Source organism: Gymnodraco acuticeps, unplaced genomic scaffold (genome assembly GCF_902827175.1).
Source record: "Gymnodraco acuticeps unplaced genomic scaffold, fGymAcu1.1, whole genome shotgun sequence".
Taxonomy (NCBI): domain Eukaryota; kingdom Metazoa; phylum Chordata; class Actinopteri; order Perciformes; family Bathydraconidae; genus Gymnodraco; species Gymnodraco acuticeps.
The window spans coordinates 11,191-31,839 of record NW_022990874.1 but is presented as its reverse complement, the minus strand read 5'-3'; the positions used below and the strand labels follow the sequence as shown (position 1 = coordinate 31,839).

The 20,649-nt window shown below is 44.7% G+C and overlaps 1 protein-coding gene across 1 annotated transcript in view; it reads right to left on the bottom strand.

Moving 5' to 3' along the window:
* The window catches only part of LOC117557506 (CSC1-like protein 2), a gene marked incomplete at its 3' end in the record, with an annotated part of 29,884 nt that extends 9,513 nt beyond the window's left edge, over window positions 1–20,371 (bottom strand). The window contains exons 1-9 of the mRNA XM_034233382.1: window positions 20,123–20,371; window positions 18,260–18,339; window positions 17,264–17,299; window positions 15,461–15,551; window positions 15,338–15,375; window positions 13,250–13,392; window positions 6,801–6,852; window positions 2,856–2,964; window positions 1,294–1,364 (exon numbers count right to left, since the gene is read on the bottom strand). Coding sequence (XP_034089273.1) covers window positions 1,294–1,364; window positions 2,856–2,964; window positions 6,801–6,852; window positions 13,250–13,392; window positions 15,338–15,375; window positions 15,461–15,551; window positions 17,264–17,299; window positions 18,260–18,339; window positions 20,123–20,314 — 812 coding nt within the window. The remainder of the gene's footprint in view (window positions 1–1,293; window positions 1,365–2,855; window positions 2,965–6,800; window positions 6,853–13,249; window positions 13,393–15,337; window positions 15,376–15,460; window positions 15,552–17,263; window positions 17,300–18,259; window positions 18,340–20,122) is intronic.
* Window positions 20,372–20,649: the final 278 nt, after the last annotated feature.

Here is a 20,649-nt window from a genome sequence, read left to right as displayed (position 1 = left end):
TGGTGATGTAGAGAAGACATCACTTTGAGAGTCTCCTGACACACCGGGGACACATGGTGATGTAGAGAAGACATCACTTTGAGAGTCTCATGACACACCGAGGACACATGGTGATGTAGAAGACATCACTTTGAGAGTCTCCTGACACACCGAGGACACATGGTGATGTAGAAGACATCACTTTGAGAGTCTCCTGACACACCGGGGACACACGGTGATGTAGAAGACATCACTTTGAGAGTCTCCTGACACACCGGGGACACATGGTGATGTAGAAGACATCACTTTGAGAGTCTCCTGACACACCGGGGACACATGGTGATGTAGAAGACATCACTTTGAGAGTCTCCTGACACACCGAGGACACATGGTGATGTAGAGAAGACATCACTTTGAGAGTCTCCTGACACACCGGGGACACATGGTGATGTAGAAGACATCACTTTGAGAGTCTCCTGACACACCGGGGACACATGGTGATGTAGAAGACATCACTTTGAGAGTCTCCTGACACACCGGGGACACATGGTGATGTAGAAGACATCACTTTGAGAGTCTCCTGACACACCAGGGACACATGGTGATGTAGAAGACATCACTTTGAGAGTCTCCTGACACACCGAGGACACATGGTGATGTAGAGAAGACATCACTTTGAGAGTCTCCTGACACACCGGGGACACATGGTGATGTAGAAGACATCACTTTGAGAGTCTCCTGACACACCGGGGACACATGGTGATGTAGAAGACATCACTTTGAGAGTCTCCTGACACACCGGGGACACATGGTGATGTAGAGAAGACATCACTTTGAGAGTCTCCTGACACACCGGGGACACATGGTGATGTGGAGAAGACATCAGAAAGTGCATTTTGCATGATAGGAGACCTTGTACAAGTTCACTTGTAAATTTGACTATGCTGCCACCTGCTGGTACAAAACACAGATATGAGCCCAGGGTGTTATCTAAGATTAGATCAAATAAGATAAGATGGATCTTTATTAATCCCCGTGGGGAAGTGCAGTAGTTTAACAGCAACAGGGTGAGATTGAGAAATAGCACCGATTCACACAGATTAGAGATTCATTAAATGAATGATACAATTGAAATGATATACAGGTAAGTAACTTTTAAAATAAGAAATGAATGATATATATATATATACATATTTGGGTCATATATACATATTAAATATATTTAATTAGTGTGTCGGTAAGAAGTTATTGTGAGAACAGTGTGTGTTGTCACATTACACATCTCCAGGTGAGGAAAGGGATCCGAGGACTCACTCAAAGTGCTGCTTGATCTGACTCTCCTCGGCGTATTTAGAGATGCCGTTAATGAACAAAGTGCGCTTCACCTGCAAGACACAACACTGGGATTAGAACACAAACACACCTTCTCATGTGTTCAAGATTCACATGCAGGTAAGGTGTGTGTGTGATGCTGGAGGTGTGTGTGTGTGTGTGTGTGTGTGTGTGTGTGTGTGTGTGTGTGTGTGTGTGTGGCTCACCAGGCCCTCCTCCTTGTAGTGCATCTTGGAGGTGTGTGTGTGTGTGTGTGTGTGTGTGTGTGTGTGTGTGTGTGTGGCTCACCAGGTCGTCCTCCTTGTAGTGCATCTTGGAGGTGTGTGTGTGTGTGTGTGTGTGTGTGTGTGTGTGTGTGGCTCACCAGGTCGTCTTCCTTGTAGTGCATCTTGGAGGTGTGTGTGTGTGTGTGTGTGTGTGTGTGTGTGTGTGTGTGTGTGGCTCACCAGGTCGTCCTCCTTGTAGTGCATCTTGGAGGTGTGTGTGTGTGTGTGTGTGTGTGTGTGTGTGTGTGTGTGTGGCTCACCAGGTCGTCCTCCTTGTAGTGCATCTTGGAGGTGTGTGTGTGTGTGTGTGTGTGTGGCTCACCAGGTCGTCCTCCTTGTAGTGCATCTTGGAGGTGTGTGTGTGTGTCTGTGTGTGTGTGTGTGTGTGTGGCTCACCAGGTCGTCCTCCTTGTAGTGCATCTTGGAGGTGTGTGTGTGTGTGTGTGTGTGTGTGTGTGTGTGTGTGTGTGTGTGTGTGTGTGGCTCACCAGGTCGTCCTCCTTGTAGTGCATCTTGGAGGTGTGTGTGTGTGTGTGTGTGTGTGTGTGTGTGTGTGTGTGTGTGGCTCACCAGGTCGTCCTCCTTGTAGTGCATCTTGGAGGTGTGTGTGTGTGTGTGTGTGTGTGTGTGTGTGTGTGTGTGTGTGTGGCTCACCAGGTCGTCTTCCTTGTAGTGCATCTTGGAGGTGTGTGTGTGTGTGTGTGTGTGTGTGTGTGTGTGTGGCTCACCAGGTCGTCCTCCTTGTAGTGCATCTTGGAGGTGTGTGTGTGTGTGTGTGTGTGTGTGTGTGTGTGTGTGTGTGTGTGTGTGGCTCACCAGGTCGTCTTCCTTGTAGTGCATCTTGGAGGTGTGTGTGTGTGTGTGTGTGTGTGTGTGTGTGTGTGGCTCACCAGGTCGTCCTCCTTGTAGTGCATCTTGGAGGTGTGTGTGTGTGTCTGTGTGTGTGTGTGTGTGTGTGTGTGGCTCACCAGGTCGTCCTCCTTGTAGTGCATCTTGGAGGTGTGTGTGTGTGTGTGTGTGTGTGTGTGTGTGTGTGTGTGTGTGTGGCTCACCAGGTCGTCCTCCTTGTAGTGCATCTTGGAGGTGTGTGTGTGTGTCTGTGTGTGTGTGTGTGTGTGTGGCTCACCAGGTCGTCCTCCTTGTAGTGCATCTTGGAGGTGTGTGTGTGTGTGTGTGTGTGTGTGTGTGTGTGTGGCTCACCAGGTCGTCCTCCTTGTAGTGCATCTTGGAGGTGTGTGTGTGTGTGTCTGTGTGTGTGTGTGTGTGTGTGTGGCTCACCAGGTCGTCCTCCTTGTAGTGCATCTTGGAGGTGTGTCTCCTCATGCTGTAGACGGTCAGCAGCAGGTACATGAAGGCGAAGGAGGTGTGCAGCCACAGCAGGTTGGTCCTGAGAGAGACACACAAACAAACAAATCATATTTACACAACATTCTGAAAAGGTAAATCCCACCAAATCAAAGCCAGAGCTGAAATCTAACTCAACAGGATTTATCATTTTATTCTTTTGATATTTTATCTGAAATGAGTGTTTTCATTATGATGCTATGAGTCTGTCCAGCAGCAGAGCATTAGTTATTATATATATATATATATATATAATATACAGTATATATATATATATATTCTGTATATAATATATACACAGGGTTGGGTTGTAACGGCGTTACGTAATCAGAATACAAAAATCAAGTAACTGTATTCAGCTGGCGTTACATTTGAAAAACGAATAATCTGATTACAGTTACTTTCGTAAACCTGAAGTGATTACATTTTGGAATACTTAATTAATTATTGGTGGAAGGATTTCCTCACAACATTTAATATTCATTACTAAAGGTCCGTATACCGAATCATCACAGGCAGCGCACAAAACCTGTTACCGCCGCACAGCGTTTGAAAGTAATGTGCGGGTCCGCTCAGTGAAACAACGAAACATGGAGGAACACAAGTCTGCGTTTAAATCGTGGCGATATCGACACCACTTCGATTTTAAACAAGACCATGGGAAGAATATCACGGTCCAGTGTACCTTGTGTCTTCCAGCCATCAATACACTGTCTGCATCAAAGGACTCCACGTCTAACCTCAAAAAGCACTTGGAGGTAAGTCAACGTTTGCTTTTTTTTGCTCTCTTTATTGTTGAAATGATATGAAGTCCGTTATCCCGACTTCGACAAAGTTAGCTTACTGTTTTATAAAAGGGAAATCAACACAACGAACACACACACACACACCATGCACCTTGGTGACCGGAGATCTCCTTTATAAAACTAATACAAGGGAGAATAATCGGGCAGTTCGTGTAGAGGTGTGTGTGTGTGTGTGTGTGTGTGTGTGTGTGTGTGTGTGTGTGTGTGTGTGTGTGTGTGTGTGGTTAAAACACATCAGCGGCCGCTCTTTAGCCTTTCTAATGATTCTGAAGGCGGTGCGTGAAAGGCACGGCGCGCTCCTCTTCTCAGAGGCCGAGTGAACCCTCCCGCTGCCTCCTGGTGCAGATACTGTGAGCGTCACGGACATGGTTTACTCTCATTTTTTTTCCGATCCGGTGCTTAAACAAATATAGTAACCCCTGGCCGAAATGTCCTTAAAATGAAGTCCGAGTTCGAAATATATCTCAAATAATGTATGCACTGTAATTTCCCCACATAAACATAACAGTCTGCAATGAAATGGTTGTCTCCTGTGCGCTCCACTTCACTTCCTCCTTGGCGCACCGGTAACTATCTCGAAAAAATGAATAATAAGTCGGGATAACGGACTTCATATCATTCATAGGGAGTGGGGTCAGACTAATGTGGAAGAGCAAATGAAATGCTCTCACATTCGTCTGGTTTCCAGTCTATGTAATCTTTGTTTTTAATGTTGAATGTACAAATAATCTAAGATAAATGGGAAACTATTTCAATTGAATTGGCAGAAAGAAAATGGTGTACATAGATATTAGTAGCCTATAGTATTATTTGTGGTTTTCAGAAGTGTATATAGTGGTATTTGGCTGGATAGGCAATCTAGTATATATTGAAATGTTTTGTTTGTTACAGAGAAAACATGCTGGTGTGTATGAGAAGATTCCACCCAAAAGGACCTCAGACGATCAAGAACAGAGACCACAACCTAAACAACCAAGACTGGACACATTCATGAATCAAACCACACAGAGCAAAGTGAATGCTCTCATCTTCAATTTCATCATCCAAGATGTGCAGTCCTTTTCCATCTTGGAACAACCTGCCTTTCGGAACCTGATTGAGGGTATAAGTGGAGGGAAAACGGTCATGTGCCGAAAAAGCTTGATGAGAAGAATTGAAGATGGATTCCTTGCCATGAAGGAAAAGCTGACAGAAAAGCTCCAGACGGTATCATATGTGTGCACAACTGCTGACATCTGGACAGCACACAATCGGAGCTTTTTCGGCATGACGTGTCATTGGATAGAGGGGCAAGATCTGGAGAGAAAGTCAGTAGCACTTGCATGTGCCAGAATAAAGGGCCGTCACACTTATGACGTCATTGCAGAAAAAATCCAACAAATTCATGAGATGTTTAACATTGATAGAAAAGTGCAGGCGACAGTCACTGACAATGGCAGTAACTTTGTGAAGGCCTTCAGAGAATTCGGACAGAGGGAGGCGGTTGAAGAAGGCGGTCAAGATGGCAATGAAGATGCTGGGTTTGAGGATGTCGGTGCCATTCTTGATGGGGAAGGAGAGGATGAGGGACTCCAGTTTTGTCTGCCTCCACACCAGCGCTGTGCATCACACACACGTTAAACCTCATTGCCTCTAAAGATCTGGAGCGGGCTGTGTCACAGGGGGCAACACGCAAACTCTTCTACAGTGCCATGGCTAAGTGTTCTGCAATCTGGAATAAGGCTCACAGATCACCTTTGGCGGCAGAGGCAGTGGAGGAGATTGGGAAAATGAAATTGATCATTCCCTGTGTGACACGGTGGAATTCGGAGTACAATGCAGTTCAGAAGATTGTGTCACTTACAGATGCACAACTGGCAGAGGTTTGTGAGCGCCTTGCAGTTCCAAAGCTGCTAGCAAATGAGTTGGCATTCCTGAATGAATATGCAGAAGTACTCAAGCCACTTGCGTGTGCCCTTGACCTTCTTCAAGGGGAAACAAAGTGCTTTCTTGGACTTGTAATTCCAGCATTGCAGACCTTGAAGAAGAGGCTGTCTGACAAGAAACCCCATGTGCGCTTCTTCTCAGAAGTCATTGAAACGGTTATTAATGCAATCGATTCCCGCTTCCAGAAGTGGTTTTCAAGTCGCGAGGCTAAATTGGCGACAGCATCAAGCCCTCAGTTTCGTTTGTGGTGGCTGCCTGAAGAGGAAAAGGAAGATGTCCGCAGAATGCTGGTGGCTGAGGCGTTAAACATGGAACCAGCCGTGGAGCTGCTGCTCCTGCCTCCAGTGACTCTGGAGAGGAGGATTTCTTCAGCTACGGTCCTGGAGCCAACAGAGAAACCAGCACTGGCCCATCTGAAGAGGTCAGAAAATATCTGGAGGGCACAAACAAGAAGTTGGGTGCACTAGAGGATTTCCCCACCGTTAAGCAGGTCTTCATTAAATACAACACCACTTTGCCCTCAAGTGCTGCTGTGGAGCGTCTCTTCAGCCATGGTGGCAACCTGTTCACTCCCCAACGCAATCGCATGACCGATGAACACTTTGAGCAGGTGCTCCTGTTACGCTACAACAGCAAAATCACCACTGTGGAGAGTGAAATCGACACCGAAACCTGAGACCAAATGTTTTATTTTTGTTTTCATTTGAATTCATGTCCTGCCAACACTGGCAGGACAGAAGGCGACACGCCCGTTCTAAGCCGTGTCCCTCACTCCTCACATCCCAAGCTGCATCCCCAAAAAGTGTATTATGTTGTTACATCGTTTCAGATGTTATGTTTCAGTTGTGCTCTTGATACGCCATTAAAACAGTGAAAACACGTTCAGTTTCCTTTTGCTTTTTGTGTCTCCTGTTCACCAAAACATACCCATCTGTGATGGAAAAAGAAAGTAATCCAAAAGTAATCTAAAAGTAATCTGATTACGTTACTTTTTTAAGACACGTAACTGTAACTGTATTCGGATTACTTTCAGAGCCATGTAATCAGTAATCAGTAACTGATTACATTTACAAAGTAACCCTCCCAACCCTGTATATACAGTATACATATATATATATGATATACAGTATAAGCTCCCGGCACTCACCCAGACTTCAGGTTGGCGATGGTCGTGCGTCCGAAGCTGTACGCGTTGTTTTCTGGAACAAATACAAATTGTATTGTTTAAGATAAACATAAAAAGGAGGGGCTGAGATTCTTCAGGGTAACATTAAAAAATACACACAACACAGATATTGCAGTACACACAGGAGGTACTTTACTGGAGTACTTCTACTTCCTGCTACTTTATACGTCTACTAATCACAGAGGAAATACATTTATCTGACAGCTTCTTGTTTCAATAAACTCATCATTTATTTAGCAGCTGCAGCATCTGAGTACGATATTTATTTGGTTTATTTATATGTTTGTTTAACTATTTTCTGTAATTGAAAAGATTATACCAAAAACCATATCCAGAAAATGTAAAAACTATTTTTTAAACAGATGTTTATGTTTCTAACGGTCCTTAAACGCCTCCGTCAGTGAAGAAATTAACAAACAAAGGTAAAAACATACATTTTATTTCATCAAATTCTCATTAAAATAAGTCAAAATAAAGTGTGAGCCGTGTGCAAAACCAGATCATGTAGTAACATCAAGAAATTATTTATAATGAGACGGGCACTTTTTTAAATGTTTGTCAAATAAAATCAAGAATCTGAACTTGCGTTTTATTTTTTGATGATTTATGGCACTGTAACTTTTATTCTGCAGATTCATTTGTTTTTAAATGCTCTATCATTGGAGCCATGATGCTGCAGACAGGAAGCTGCTCGAGGTCCGGAGGGTGCAGGGGGAGGAGCTTAGTGCTAACGCTAACACCACAATGCTAACACCACGATGCTAACAGTAGCCCTTAGCTGTTACCTTCTTTCGAGGGGGGGCGGGGGCCCGCCCGGCTCAACGGAGCCTCTTTAATGATAATTCGGACTAAAATCCACACACACACACACACACACACACACACACACACACACACACACACACACACACACACACACACACACACACACACACACACACACACACACACACACACACACACACACACACACACACACACACACACACACACACACACACAGAGTCTGAAATAATAATATCTTTAACAGAACAACGTAGAGAAATGTCACAGCATTTAATCTTTACTGCAAATGTGATTTCATGTTTTTTAAATCCTGGATCCTAACACCAGGACGCTAACACTAGTATCCTAACACCAGGACGCTAACACTAGTATCCTAACACCACGATGCTAACACTAGTATCCTAACACCAGGACGCTAACACTAGTATCCTAACACCAGGACGCTAACACTAGTATCCTAACACCACGATGCTAACACTAGTATCCTAACACCAGGACGCTAACACTAGTATCCTAACACCAGGACGCTAACACTAGTATCCTAACACCACGATGCTAACACTAGTATCCTAACACCAGGACGCTAACACTAGTATCCTAACACCACGATGCTAACACTAGTATCCTAACACCACAATGCTAACACTAGTATCCTAACACCACGATGCTAACACTAGTATCCTAACACCACGATGCTAACACTAGTATCCTAACACCACAATGCTAACACTAGTATCCTAACACCAGGACGCTAACACTAGTATCCTAACACCAGGACGCTAACACTAGTATCCTAACACCACAATGCTAACACTAGTATCCTAACACCACAATGCTAACACTAGTATCCTAACACCACGATGCTAACACTAGTATCCTAACACCAGGACGCTAACACTAGTATCCTAACACCACGATGCTAACACTAGTATCCTAACACCACAATGCTAACACTAGTATCCTAACACCAGGACGCTAACACTAGTATCCTAACACCACGATGCTAACACTAGTATCCTAACACCACGATGCTAACACCAGGACGCTAACACTAGTATCCTAACACCACGATGCTAACACTAGTATCCTAACACCACAATGCTAACACTAGTATCCTAACACCGGGACGCTAACACTAGTATCCTAACACCACGATGCTAACACTAGTATCCTAACACCACAATGCTAACACTAGTATCCTAACACCACGATGCTAACACTAGTATCCTAACACCACAATGCTAACACTAGTATCCTAACACCACGATGCTAACACTAGTATCCTAACACCAGGACGCTAACACTAGTATCCTAACACCACGATGCTAACACTAGTATCCTAACACCACAATGCTAACACTAGTATCCTAACACCACGATGCTAACACTAGTATCCTAACACCACGATGCTAACACTAGTATCCTAACACCACAATGCTAACACTAGTATCCTAACACCAGGACGCTAACACTAGTATCCTAACACCAGGACGCTAACACTAGTATCCTAACACCACAATGCTAACACTAGTATCCTAACACCACAATGCTAACACTAGTATCCTAACACCAGGACGCTAACACTAGTATCCTAACACCACGATGCTAACACTAGTATCCTAACACCAGGACGCTAACACTAGTATCCTAACACCACGATGCTAACACTAGTATCCTAACACCACGATGCTAACACTAGTATCCTAACACCACGATGCTAACACCAGGACGCTAACACTAGTAGCCTAACACCACGATGCTAACACTAGTATCCTAACACCACAATGCTAACACTAATATCCTAACACCACGATGCTAACACTAGTATCCGAACACCACGATGCTAACACTAGTATCCTAACACCACGATGCTAACACTAGTATCCGAACACCACGATGCTAACACTAGTATCCTAACACCACGATGCTAACACTAGTATCCTAACACCACGATGCTAACACTAGTATCCTACCACCACGATGCTAACACTAGTATCCTACCACCACAATGCTAACACTAGTATCCTAACACCACGATGCTAACACTAGTATCCTACCACCACGATGCTAACACTAGTATCCTAACACCAGGACGCTAACACTAGTATCCTAACACCACGATGCTAACACTAGTATCCTAACACCACAATGCTAACACTAGTATCCTAACACCACGATGCTAACACTAGTATCCTAACACCACAATGCTAACACTAGTATCCTAACACCACGATGCTAACACTAGTATCCTAACACCACGATGCTAACACTAGTATCCTAACACCACAATGCTAACACTAGTATCCTAACACCAGGACGCTAACACTAGTATCCTAACACCACGATGCTAATACTAGTATCCTAACACCACAATGTTAACACTAGTATCCTAACACCACAATGCTAACACCAGGACGCTAACACTAGTATCCTAACACCACGATGCTAACACTAGTATCCTAACACCACGATGCTAACACTAGTATCCTAACACCACAATGCTAACACTAGTATCCTAACAACACGAAGCTAACACCACGATGCTAACACTAGTATCCTAGGGATGCACGATATTGGTTTTTTGAAACCGATACCGATAACTTCCTGCTTCTCAAGACCGATACCGATACCGATAATAATATAATATATATATATATATTAAATGTACCTGTAGTTTTTGCACACTTGGTGGTAAAAAGACTAGTAGTGAGCAAATGACATGAGCGTTACTACTATGAACAAAACAAAGCCAAGAACAGTTTTGACTCTTCAAAGTGACCATATTTATTTTCCCAAACAAATCTGGCAAACTTCTTGCCTTTTCCAAAAGCCTCGTCGATAGGTAAAAGCCCCGGTGCCTTTGCAGCTGGCTTTGGATTCGCCGCTAGTTTAGCAGCGCAGGCGTCTTCGTACGCTTTTAACACACCATCGTAGCGATGGCGATGTTTCAGGTGACTAATCAGGTTGGAAGTATTATAGCTCGTTGCCTTTTCCCTCCTCGTGGAACTTCTGCATTTGTTAATACAAATAGCAAGAGAACTATCTAACTCTGAAACTTTGAAATAGTCCCATACTACCGGCGACATGTTTGTTTACTGTCCTGGCTTCACGGTCGCACACCATTTACGTCACAGCCAGGCATGAGTTAGGGAGCGCTGGATTAGTGAAGAACTCCCCTCTTCCTAAACCACTAATACCACAGTACTGGCAAAACGGAAGGAGCCGAGTGAAAAACAAGCGCCCCTCATCCCAATCCACCCACACCGCAGTATTTCTTTCTTTTTTCCCACCCAAGAAATATATTGTATATTATCGGGGCTATTAATACTGGTATCGGGTTTATCGGGATGACGTCATAATTCCTAATATCGGACCGATAATTATCGGGCCGATAATTATCGTGCACCACTAATCCTAACACCACAATACTAACACCAGGACGCTAACACCAGTATCCTAACACCAGGACGCTAACACTAGTATCCTAACACCAGGACGCTAACACTAGTATCCTAACACCACGATGCTAACACTAGTATCCTAACACCACGATGCTAACACTAGTATCCTAACACCAGGACGCTAACACTAGTATCCTAACACCAGGACGCTAACACTAGTATCCTACCACCACGATGCTAACATTAGTATCCTAACACCACGATGCTAACACTAGTATCCTAACACCACGATGCTAACACTAGTATCCTAACACCACGATGCTAACACTAGTATCCTAACACCACGATGCTAACACTAGTATCCTACCACCACGATGCTAACATTAGTATCCTAACACCACAATGCTAATACTAGTATCCTACCACCACGATGCTAACACTAGTATCCTAACACCACGATGCTAACACTAGTATCCTAACACCACGATGCTAACATTAGTATCCTAACACCACGATGCTAACACTAGTATCCTAACACCACGATGCTAACATTAGTATCCTAACACCACGATGCTAACACTAGTATCCTAACACCACGAAGCTAACACTAGTATCCTAACACCACGATGCTAACACTAGTATCCTAACACCAGGACGCTAACACTAGTATCCTAACATTAGTATCCTAACACCACGATGCTAACACTAGTATCCTAACACCACGATGCTAACACTAGTATCCTAACACCACGATGCTAACATTAGTATCCTAACACCACGATGCTAACACTAGTATCCTAACACCACGATGCTAACATTAGTATCCTAACACCACGATGCTAACACTAGTATCCTAACACCACGAAGCTAACACTAGTATCCTAACACCACGATGCTAACACTAGTATCCTAACACCACGATGCTAACACTAGTATCCTAACACCACGATGCTAACACTAGTATCCTAACACCACGATGCTAACATTAGTATCCTAACAACACGAAGCTAACACCACACATGCTAACACTAGTATCCTAACACCACGATGCTAACACTAGTATCCTAACACCACGAAGCTAACACTAGTATCCTAACACCACGATGCTAACACTAGTATCCTAACACCACGATGCTAACACTAGTATCCTAACACCACGATGCTAACACTAGTATCCTAACACCACGATGCTAACATTAGTATCCTAACAACACGAAGCTAACACCACACATGCTAACACTAGTATCCTAACACCACGATGCTAACACTAGTATCCTAACACCACGAAGCTAACACTAGTATCCTAACACCACGATGCTAACACTAGTATCCTAACACCACGATGCTAACACTAGTATCCTAACACCACGATGCTAACACTAGTATCCTAACACCACGAAGCTAACACTAGTATCCTAACACCACGATGCTAACACTAGTATCCTAACACCACGATGCTAACATTAGTATCCTAACAACACGAAGCTAACACCACACATGCTAACACTAGTATCCTAACACCAGTATCCTAACAACACGATGCTAACACCACAATGCTAACACTAGTATCCTAACACCACGATGCTAACACTAGTATCCGAACACCACGATGCTAACACCAGGACGCTAGCATTAGTATCCTAACAACACGATGCTAACAGTAGCATGTAGCTGTTACCTTCTTTAGAGGGGGGGCGGGGGTACACCCGGCTCCACAGGGCGTCTTTACTGATAATTCGGACTAAAACCCACCACACACACACATACACACACGTAATGTTTTTAACGACTGCAGGATTTATTTACTGCTCATACTGCATTCATCCAAAACTTCTCCACACACTTATGAGGATCTTTTATGTAATTTTGATATCATGAATGTATTTCCTTGCACATGTGTAATAAAATGTCACAGTATTTAGTTTATTTTAGTTTACATAGGTGACCAAACAATTTGAGACTCACTGAGATAACTTAGACTAAAGTTAAAGTGAACTATCTCAACCCTCAGAGAGTCCCTCACCTCGCTGAGCTGTTATCAGCCTCTCAGTCTGACAGGAGAGAGCTCTCCTCCACCTTGTTGTCCACAGCTCCTTATGGCCGTTAGCTCTGATCTAGCACCAGATGCTAACAACAACAATCGGAACCGGTGATCGATCTCTCTCTCTCTCTCTCCGTGTGTATATATATATATAGATGTATATAGTGAGTATAGACTCTCACCCAGCAGGTCTCCAGAGAAGTTGACAGGCAGCACGATGCCCACTGAGAGGACCCCCACCACCACCAGCAGCCCAATGATGTGCCTCTGGAACGAGAGGTAGTGAACTGCATCCTCTCCACACTTCTCTCTGATCTCCTCATCCCTGCAGGAGGGGGGGGGGGGGGGGCATCATTATCATCATCATCATTACATCACATTGCATTTAGCTGACGCTTTTATCCAAAGCGACTTACAATAAGTACATTCGACCAGGAAGACACAACCTTGAAGAAAACAGAATCATAAAGTACATCAGGTTTCATAGAGCCAAACATTTCAAGTGCTACTCAACTGGCTTTAGATAAGCCAGCCCTTTGTTAGTATATAAGTGCTTTGTTAATAGTTCTATCGCTCGAAGTGGAGTCGAAAGAGATGAGTTTTCAGTCTGGAAGGTGTGTAAGCTATCTGCCGTCCTGATGTCAATGGGGAGCTCATTCCACCATCTTGGAGCCAGGACAGCAAACCCACGTGTTTCTGCTGATGGGAACTTGGGTCCCCTTCGCAGCGAGGGTGCAGCGAGTCGTTTGGCTGATGCAGAGCGGAGTGCACGCGCTGGGGTGTACGGTTTAACCATGTCCTGGATGTAGGAAGGGCCAGATCCATTCGCAGCATGGTAAGCAAGTACCAGTGTCTTGAAGTGGATTCTAGCAGTTACCGGAAGCCAGTGAAGGGAGCGGAGGAGCGGAGTGGTGTGGGAACATTTAGGAAGGTTGAAGACCAGACGAGCCGCTGCATTCTGGATGAGCTGCAGAGGTCGGATGGCTCATGCAGGTAGACCAGCCAGGAGGGAGTTGCAGTAGTCTAGGCGTGAGGTGACGAGAGCCTGGACCAGAACCTGAGTCGCTTTCTGAGTCAGCTGGGGACGTATCTTCCTGATGTTGTAAAGCGTGTATCTGCAGCAGCGGGTTGTAGCAGCGATGTTTGCAGTGAAGGACAGGTTGTTATCTAGGGTCACACCCAGATTCCTTGCAGTCTGAGTCGGGGAAACAACAGAGGGGCCGATGTTGATTGTTAGGTCAAGAGTGGGACAATCTTTTCCCGGAAGGAAGAGCAGCTCAGTCTTGTCAAGGCTGAGCTTGAGGTGGTGAGCAGACATCCACTGAGAGATGTCAGCTAGACAAGCAGAGATGCGTGCGACGACCTGGGTCTCTGAGCGGGGGAAGGACAGAATTAGTTGGGTGTCGTCAGCGTAGCAGTGGTAAGAAAAACCATGCGGGCTAATGACAGATCCGAGCGAGTTTGTGTACAAGGAGAAGAGGAGGGGACCAAGAACAGAGCCCTGAGGGACCCCTGTAGTTAATTGACAAGGGTCAGACTCCGACCCTCTCCAAGTGACCCTGTAGGTGCGGTCTTTGAGGTATGAGGTGAGGAGGGAAAGTGCAGAGCCTGAAACTCCAAGTTCTTGGAGAGTGCGAAGGAGGATCTGATGATTCACCGTGTCGAATGCAGCAGACAGGTCCAAAAGGATGATGACAGAGGAGAGGGAGGCTGCTTTAGCAGTGTGCAGTTCCTCCGTGACAGCAATGAGAGCAGTTTCTGTGGAGTGACCTGCCTTGAAACCAGACTGGTGCGGATCCAGAAGGTTGTTCTGATGGAGATAGCAGGAGAGTTGTTTAAAGACAGCGCGTTCAAGTGATTTAGACAGGAACGGGAGGAGAGAGACAGGCCTGTAGTTTATAACATCAGACGGGTTGAGAGTGGGTTTCTTTAGGAGAGGGTTTACTCTTGCCTCCTTGAGACTGTTTGGAAAGTGACCAGAAGTTAGAGAAGTGTTGATGAAATGGGTGAGAAACGGTAGAATATCAGGAGCGATAGTCTGAAGGAGGTTTGAAGGGATAGGGTCCAGAGGACAGGTGGTAGGGCGGGCAGAGGTAATGAGGGTAAGAACCTCACTTGGAGAGAGAGGGGAAAAGGAGGTTATCATCTTCATCACCACCATCATCATCACCACCATCATCCTCTAGCTAACACTTCTCGCTGATCTCCTCATCCCTACAGGAGGGGGGAATTGTTGTTGTTGACTTAAATTGATATTAGATGATACTCACTTTATTCTGAAGATGGCCGTCAGCCAGGAGCAGAAACCCTGCAGACACAGAGAAGAGTCAGGAGGAGAGGAGGTGATGGGGGGATGAGACAAGGGGGATAAAGGAGGAGTAAAGGAGTCTCACGTTGTCCCTCTGGTCGAAGTCCACGGAGCTGGAGACGGAGGTGAGTCGCTCGTATCGGTCCGGAGTCTCCGAATGCATCGCCGAGGCAACGCTGTGAAACAGGAAGTGAGCCGTTAGCTGTTAGCATGTAGCCGCCCTGCTGAAGACAGAGGGAGCTAACAGGAAGTAGAAACACACACCTTTATTGACACAGCTGCAATAAAACAGCACGGTGAGGATAGGATGGTCGTCAGGGTGCAACACGTTAAAAATAAACAGTTTCATTTTGTTCTAAATTGCAAATATTCTGCGCTGCCTTGAAGCTAGCTCGTTCTGCGCTGCCTTGAAGCTAGCTCGTTCTGCGCTGCTTTGAAGCTAGCTCGTTCTGCGCTGCTTTGAAGCTAGCTCGTTCTGCGCTGCCTTGAAGCTAGCTCGTTCTGCGCTGCTTTGAAGCTAGCTCGTTCTGCGCTGCCTTAAAGCTAGCTCGTTCTGCGCTGCCTTAAAGCTAGCTCGTTCTGCGCTGCCTTGAAGCTAGCTCGTTCTGCGCTGCCTTGAAGCTAGCTCGTTCTGCGCTGCTTTGAAGCTAGCTCGTTCTGCGCTGCCTTGAAGCTAGCTCGTTCTGCGCTGCCTTGAAGCTAGCTCGTTCTGCGCTGCTTTGAAGCTAGCTCGTTCTGCGCTGCCTTGAAGCTAGCTCGTTCTGCGCTGCCTTGAAGCTAGCTCGTTCTGAAGCTAGCTCGTTATGCGCTGCTTTGAAGCTAGCTCGTTACTCTAAATACAAGTCCTCCTCTCTTACTACTAAAGCACATTCAGTAGAACAAGTGCTTTCACTTCATTACAATTAACTAAGAATAATTCTGTATTTTGCTAATCTCAAATACAATAAATAAACTATTTGTAATACTTGAAATTGGCCTGGGAATACTTATCTATTACTTTAATGTAAACATTGATGGTAGGACTTTAAAGGTAGTATTTTTTTAAAAGTAGTACTTTTATATGCAGTATTTATGGTACTTCTCCCACCTCTGGATGTTTGGAGTTAGCTAAGCAGCTAACTATATAGCTAGCACGGGGTCACGGGGTCACGACACGGAGATAAACACGTTCGACCCGTTACCTTTTCACTGGCTCATAGTTATCTCTGTCTCGCCGCCGGCTGACGTTACGTATCAAATGAAGCAAAGTGTGGGAGCAGGGTTAGCATCGCATGTTAGCATCACACGTTAGCATCAAATGTTAGCACCACATCAGTAAGAATCAAATGTTAGCACCACATCTGTTAGCGTAACATTTGCCGACAGTGATCCAGACCCACACACACCAGTGTTGATGGTGTATGAGAGGTGATTAGTGCCACATGTGAGTGTTGATGTTTTAACATCCGCTTTAATATTTATTATTTCCCATTTAAAAAAAAATCTTAGTTCAATCAAACTAAATTAATTGAAAACAAAAAATGTAATTTGTCGACTACCGCAAAAGGTGTCAGATAAATAATGTTAGTGTTCTGCAGAAAGAGTACTTTTACCTACTTAAAGTACTTTACACTGAGTACACACTCCAGGTAGCAAAGTGTGTACTTCAGTAGGGGGCAGCACTCTCCTGATCACTTGATGTATAACTCAGATATCAGACCCTCATCTATACATGTGGCACTGATCACCTTCATACACCAGAGAGGTGGCACCAGTAACCCCTGTACCAACGAAGAAGAAGGAGAAAGGAGTAAGAGGAGGTGTTAGTGCACCAATCAGAGAGCAGCTCCTGTTAATGAACCAGAGGAAGTCGTTAGGACAAACCAAACATGGCGGAGCAGCAACGTACTATTCCCGCTCGTCCTCACTGAAGCGCTGCTTCAGTCTTCAGGGGAAGAACACAGTCACTCACAACAAATACACGTTATTAACAGCAGGAACAAAACAAACTTTATTAACACCTGGTGAAACACAACAAACATGACTTTTTCTTGTAAATTAACCTTTTTTTGGAGAATTTCCAAGATTTGTTATTGTATATATAAATCTCACGTTCTTTGTATATTCATCATATAACCTAAAGGTCTCCTATCATGCTATTTTAAGGTATAATGGGTCTCAGATATATACAGATATATAAAAAACATGTCAAGGGTGTGTTTTGCTCCTAACACCAAACAGATCAGAGAATGTCTTTCCCATAGATGTCTCAGTGTTTCTTTAAACTGAAGGTTAAAGGTCGGTAAGAACGGAGAAGCTCGAGGGCGCTAGAATCTGAAAGTACGCAGCCGAAAAACATCTGCCCCTTCCTTCAGACTTCCTCACAGAGCCCCTCCTCCAACACACACGCACATGACCAATGAGGGCAGAGATCAGTGTGTGCCCCGATGGAAGGCTGACAGGCAGGTAGGCCATCCAGTTACTTTAGCCTCAGATGATTGGTCGAGCTTTTTACAGCGCCACGGCTTCAAAGCACTTCAGATATTCATTGCTATCGGGACGTTAAGAGCATTCCATGGAATATAACAACAAGTGTTTCCGAAGTGAATGACCTACCCCACCTTTAAAGAGTTTGGGACCTAAGATTTTCATTGCCATAACTACACTGTAGCTACTGTGCATATGATGATACAGCAGAATAAGAATCAAGTGTATTGCCAGGTAAAATGTGAAGAAGCAGTCAGAGAGTTGAGCATGAACATGGATCACAGTGCTAAGAGCCAGAGGTTGGTCACGTGATGCTCATTAAGTACTGCACGATGTTTTTGGGTGGATAGGAATAAAACCCTAGAATCTTAATTGTAAACAGTTGAATATCAGAGGAGAAAGCACAAGGTGTGTTTACCTGTCGGCGTCAGTGACCAGCGCCAGGCGGCCATAATCCCACGCTACCTTCCTCAGGATGGAGAAGACGAAGAGCAGCACCTGAAGAGGAGGAGGAAGAGCTTCCTGTCAGTCAGATTCAAACCTCTTCATGTGTCTGTCTGTCTGTGTGTGTGTGTGTGTCTGTGTGTGTCAATGAGGCTGCAGAATAGATTTTTCCTACAGTCAGTGAACACCACAGCCCCCACAATGCATCAGGAGAGCTACTTTAACACCAGCTGTTGATTATCCTCTGTGTGACAGAGGTTGATGTTATTAGGGATGGGAATTTGAAAGCAAATGTATATTCGAATATTCGACCCCCCAAAAAACGGTTAACCGGTTAACTGAAATGTACATATCCTAGAAAAAAAATAATTGGGTAAAAAAAAAAATTTCTAAATTTTTTTTTTCCAATAACTTTTGGAAATAAATAAATACATGTTCAAATAAGTTTAGAAACCAAGTCAAATTAGTCAAATGTATTGAACTGGTGATCACAGTTTGACAGCTATAGGCCTACAGCTTTCATGTGGAGGCGATTCACAATCAGGCCAGCTGGAGAGAAGACCCTCTCAGCTGGAACGGAGGTTGCGGGTATAGCAAGGTATAGCATGTATAGCATGTATAGTTTAATTTGGCATAGTTTGACCTCTACACCGCACTCACTAACCTGGTCCAAATATTTCCACACATTACTCCTTTTTGACGCCATGACGTAGGACTCTTCTTAGAGTGTAAATAATTACCGGACTATGACTGGTAAAATATGTTGAATACCGGCAAAACTAAATCTCTCCTGTCAAAATGTCTATGCACTTTGCCGCCACACACGGTTGCCAAGCAGCGAGTGTTGACAGGGGGCGGGGGAGCACGCTCATGAACTGTTAGCGCCGGAACCTCGCAACGGCTGCGGAGCGCATTTGGGCCTAAGATTCGGTTTGAGTCTGCGTGATCTGCGTGTAGGGAGGGGCAGCAGCCATATCATTGGCTAGAACTAGATCTGATGGATTTGGTCATAAACGCAAGTGAAGTATAACCGGACGCGAGAGAGAGATCAGCACCTGCAGCTCTGCAAGCTGTGAGGGACCGGTGAGCGGAGCAAAACACACCTTTAGACGTCACCTAACACACTTAGCTATGGCACTGTCATATACATTTAATTATTCAATTTGATAATATGTAATCAACTTAGGCATCACTCCCAAAACAAAAAAAAAATGTATAAAAATATTCAAAACTCATATTCGAAACCTGAATAATTTCGAATATTCGATGAATCGTTCCCATCCCTAGTTGTTATTGACACATGTCTCATAGCTATTGGTAATATTGATTTATCAGAATCAGGTTTATCTCCAGGTGGGTTTACACGTACGAGGAATCTGACTTGGTGTCGTGGTGCGTACATAAAAGGTAAACAAAGATTACAAACTCAGATAAAAAGGTATTTTAAGAAAACTATAAATATTATTTACATTGAAATAGAATGGAATAAAAAATAAAATGTGTTTATTATTTACTGTTTGTAATGTCTTGTCAACATGCTGCTGTACTGGGATCACTAAAGTATATAAATCTAAAATCTAAAGTGTATCTGTGCTCTTATTTCCTCTCAGACCTACTGGAGTAACAGAACGGGAGATTTTAACTGGCTTCTTAAAATATATACATGTTGTATTCAAATCCAGACACTGACGTGTGTGTGTGTGTGTGTGTGTGTGTGTGTGTGTGTGTGTGTGTGTGTGTGTGTGTGTGTGTGTGTGTGTGTGTGTGTGTGTGTGTGTGTGTGTGTGTGTGTGTGTGTGTGTGTGTGTGTGTGTGTGTGTGTGTGTGTGTTTCTCACCAGGAAGCACATGAAGTCCAGAGCCAGCACAGTGGGCACCCCCCCAAAGGGCAGCCCCTGCAGCACGGTGCTGCGTATCCGGGCAGAATAGCAGTAATCTTTGGACTCGCTGTTAGCGGAGCAGTTCTCCCCGGTGCACGCCTGCCCCCCCCCTCCGTACATCACCATGGCAACGATCAGCGCTCTGAGCATGCTCAGTGCGGCATCCTGGCAGAGAACCTGTGAGGTGGGGGGAGAGAGGCAGGGAGTCAACAAAAGAAACACCTGGGCCCTTTCTAATTTTTCTAATTTCCCCTCCTCGAATCCGGTAAAGGAGTAATAAAGGTAGTGACCCGGAAGGACATCTCATTTCTCTAAATGCACTTCGACGACCGAAGATCGAGCATCGAGGAGGCTCTCTGGAGGAGCTATAACCGAGGAGAGAGGAGAGAGGAGGCTCTCTGGAGGAGCTATAACCGAGGAGAGGAGGCTCTCTGGAGGAGCTATAACCGAGGAGAGAGGAGGCTCTCTGGAGGAGTTATAACCGA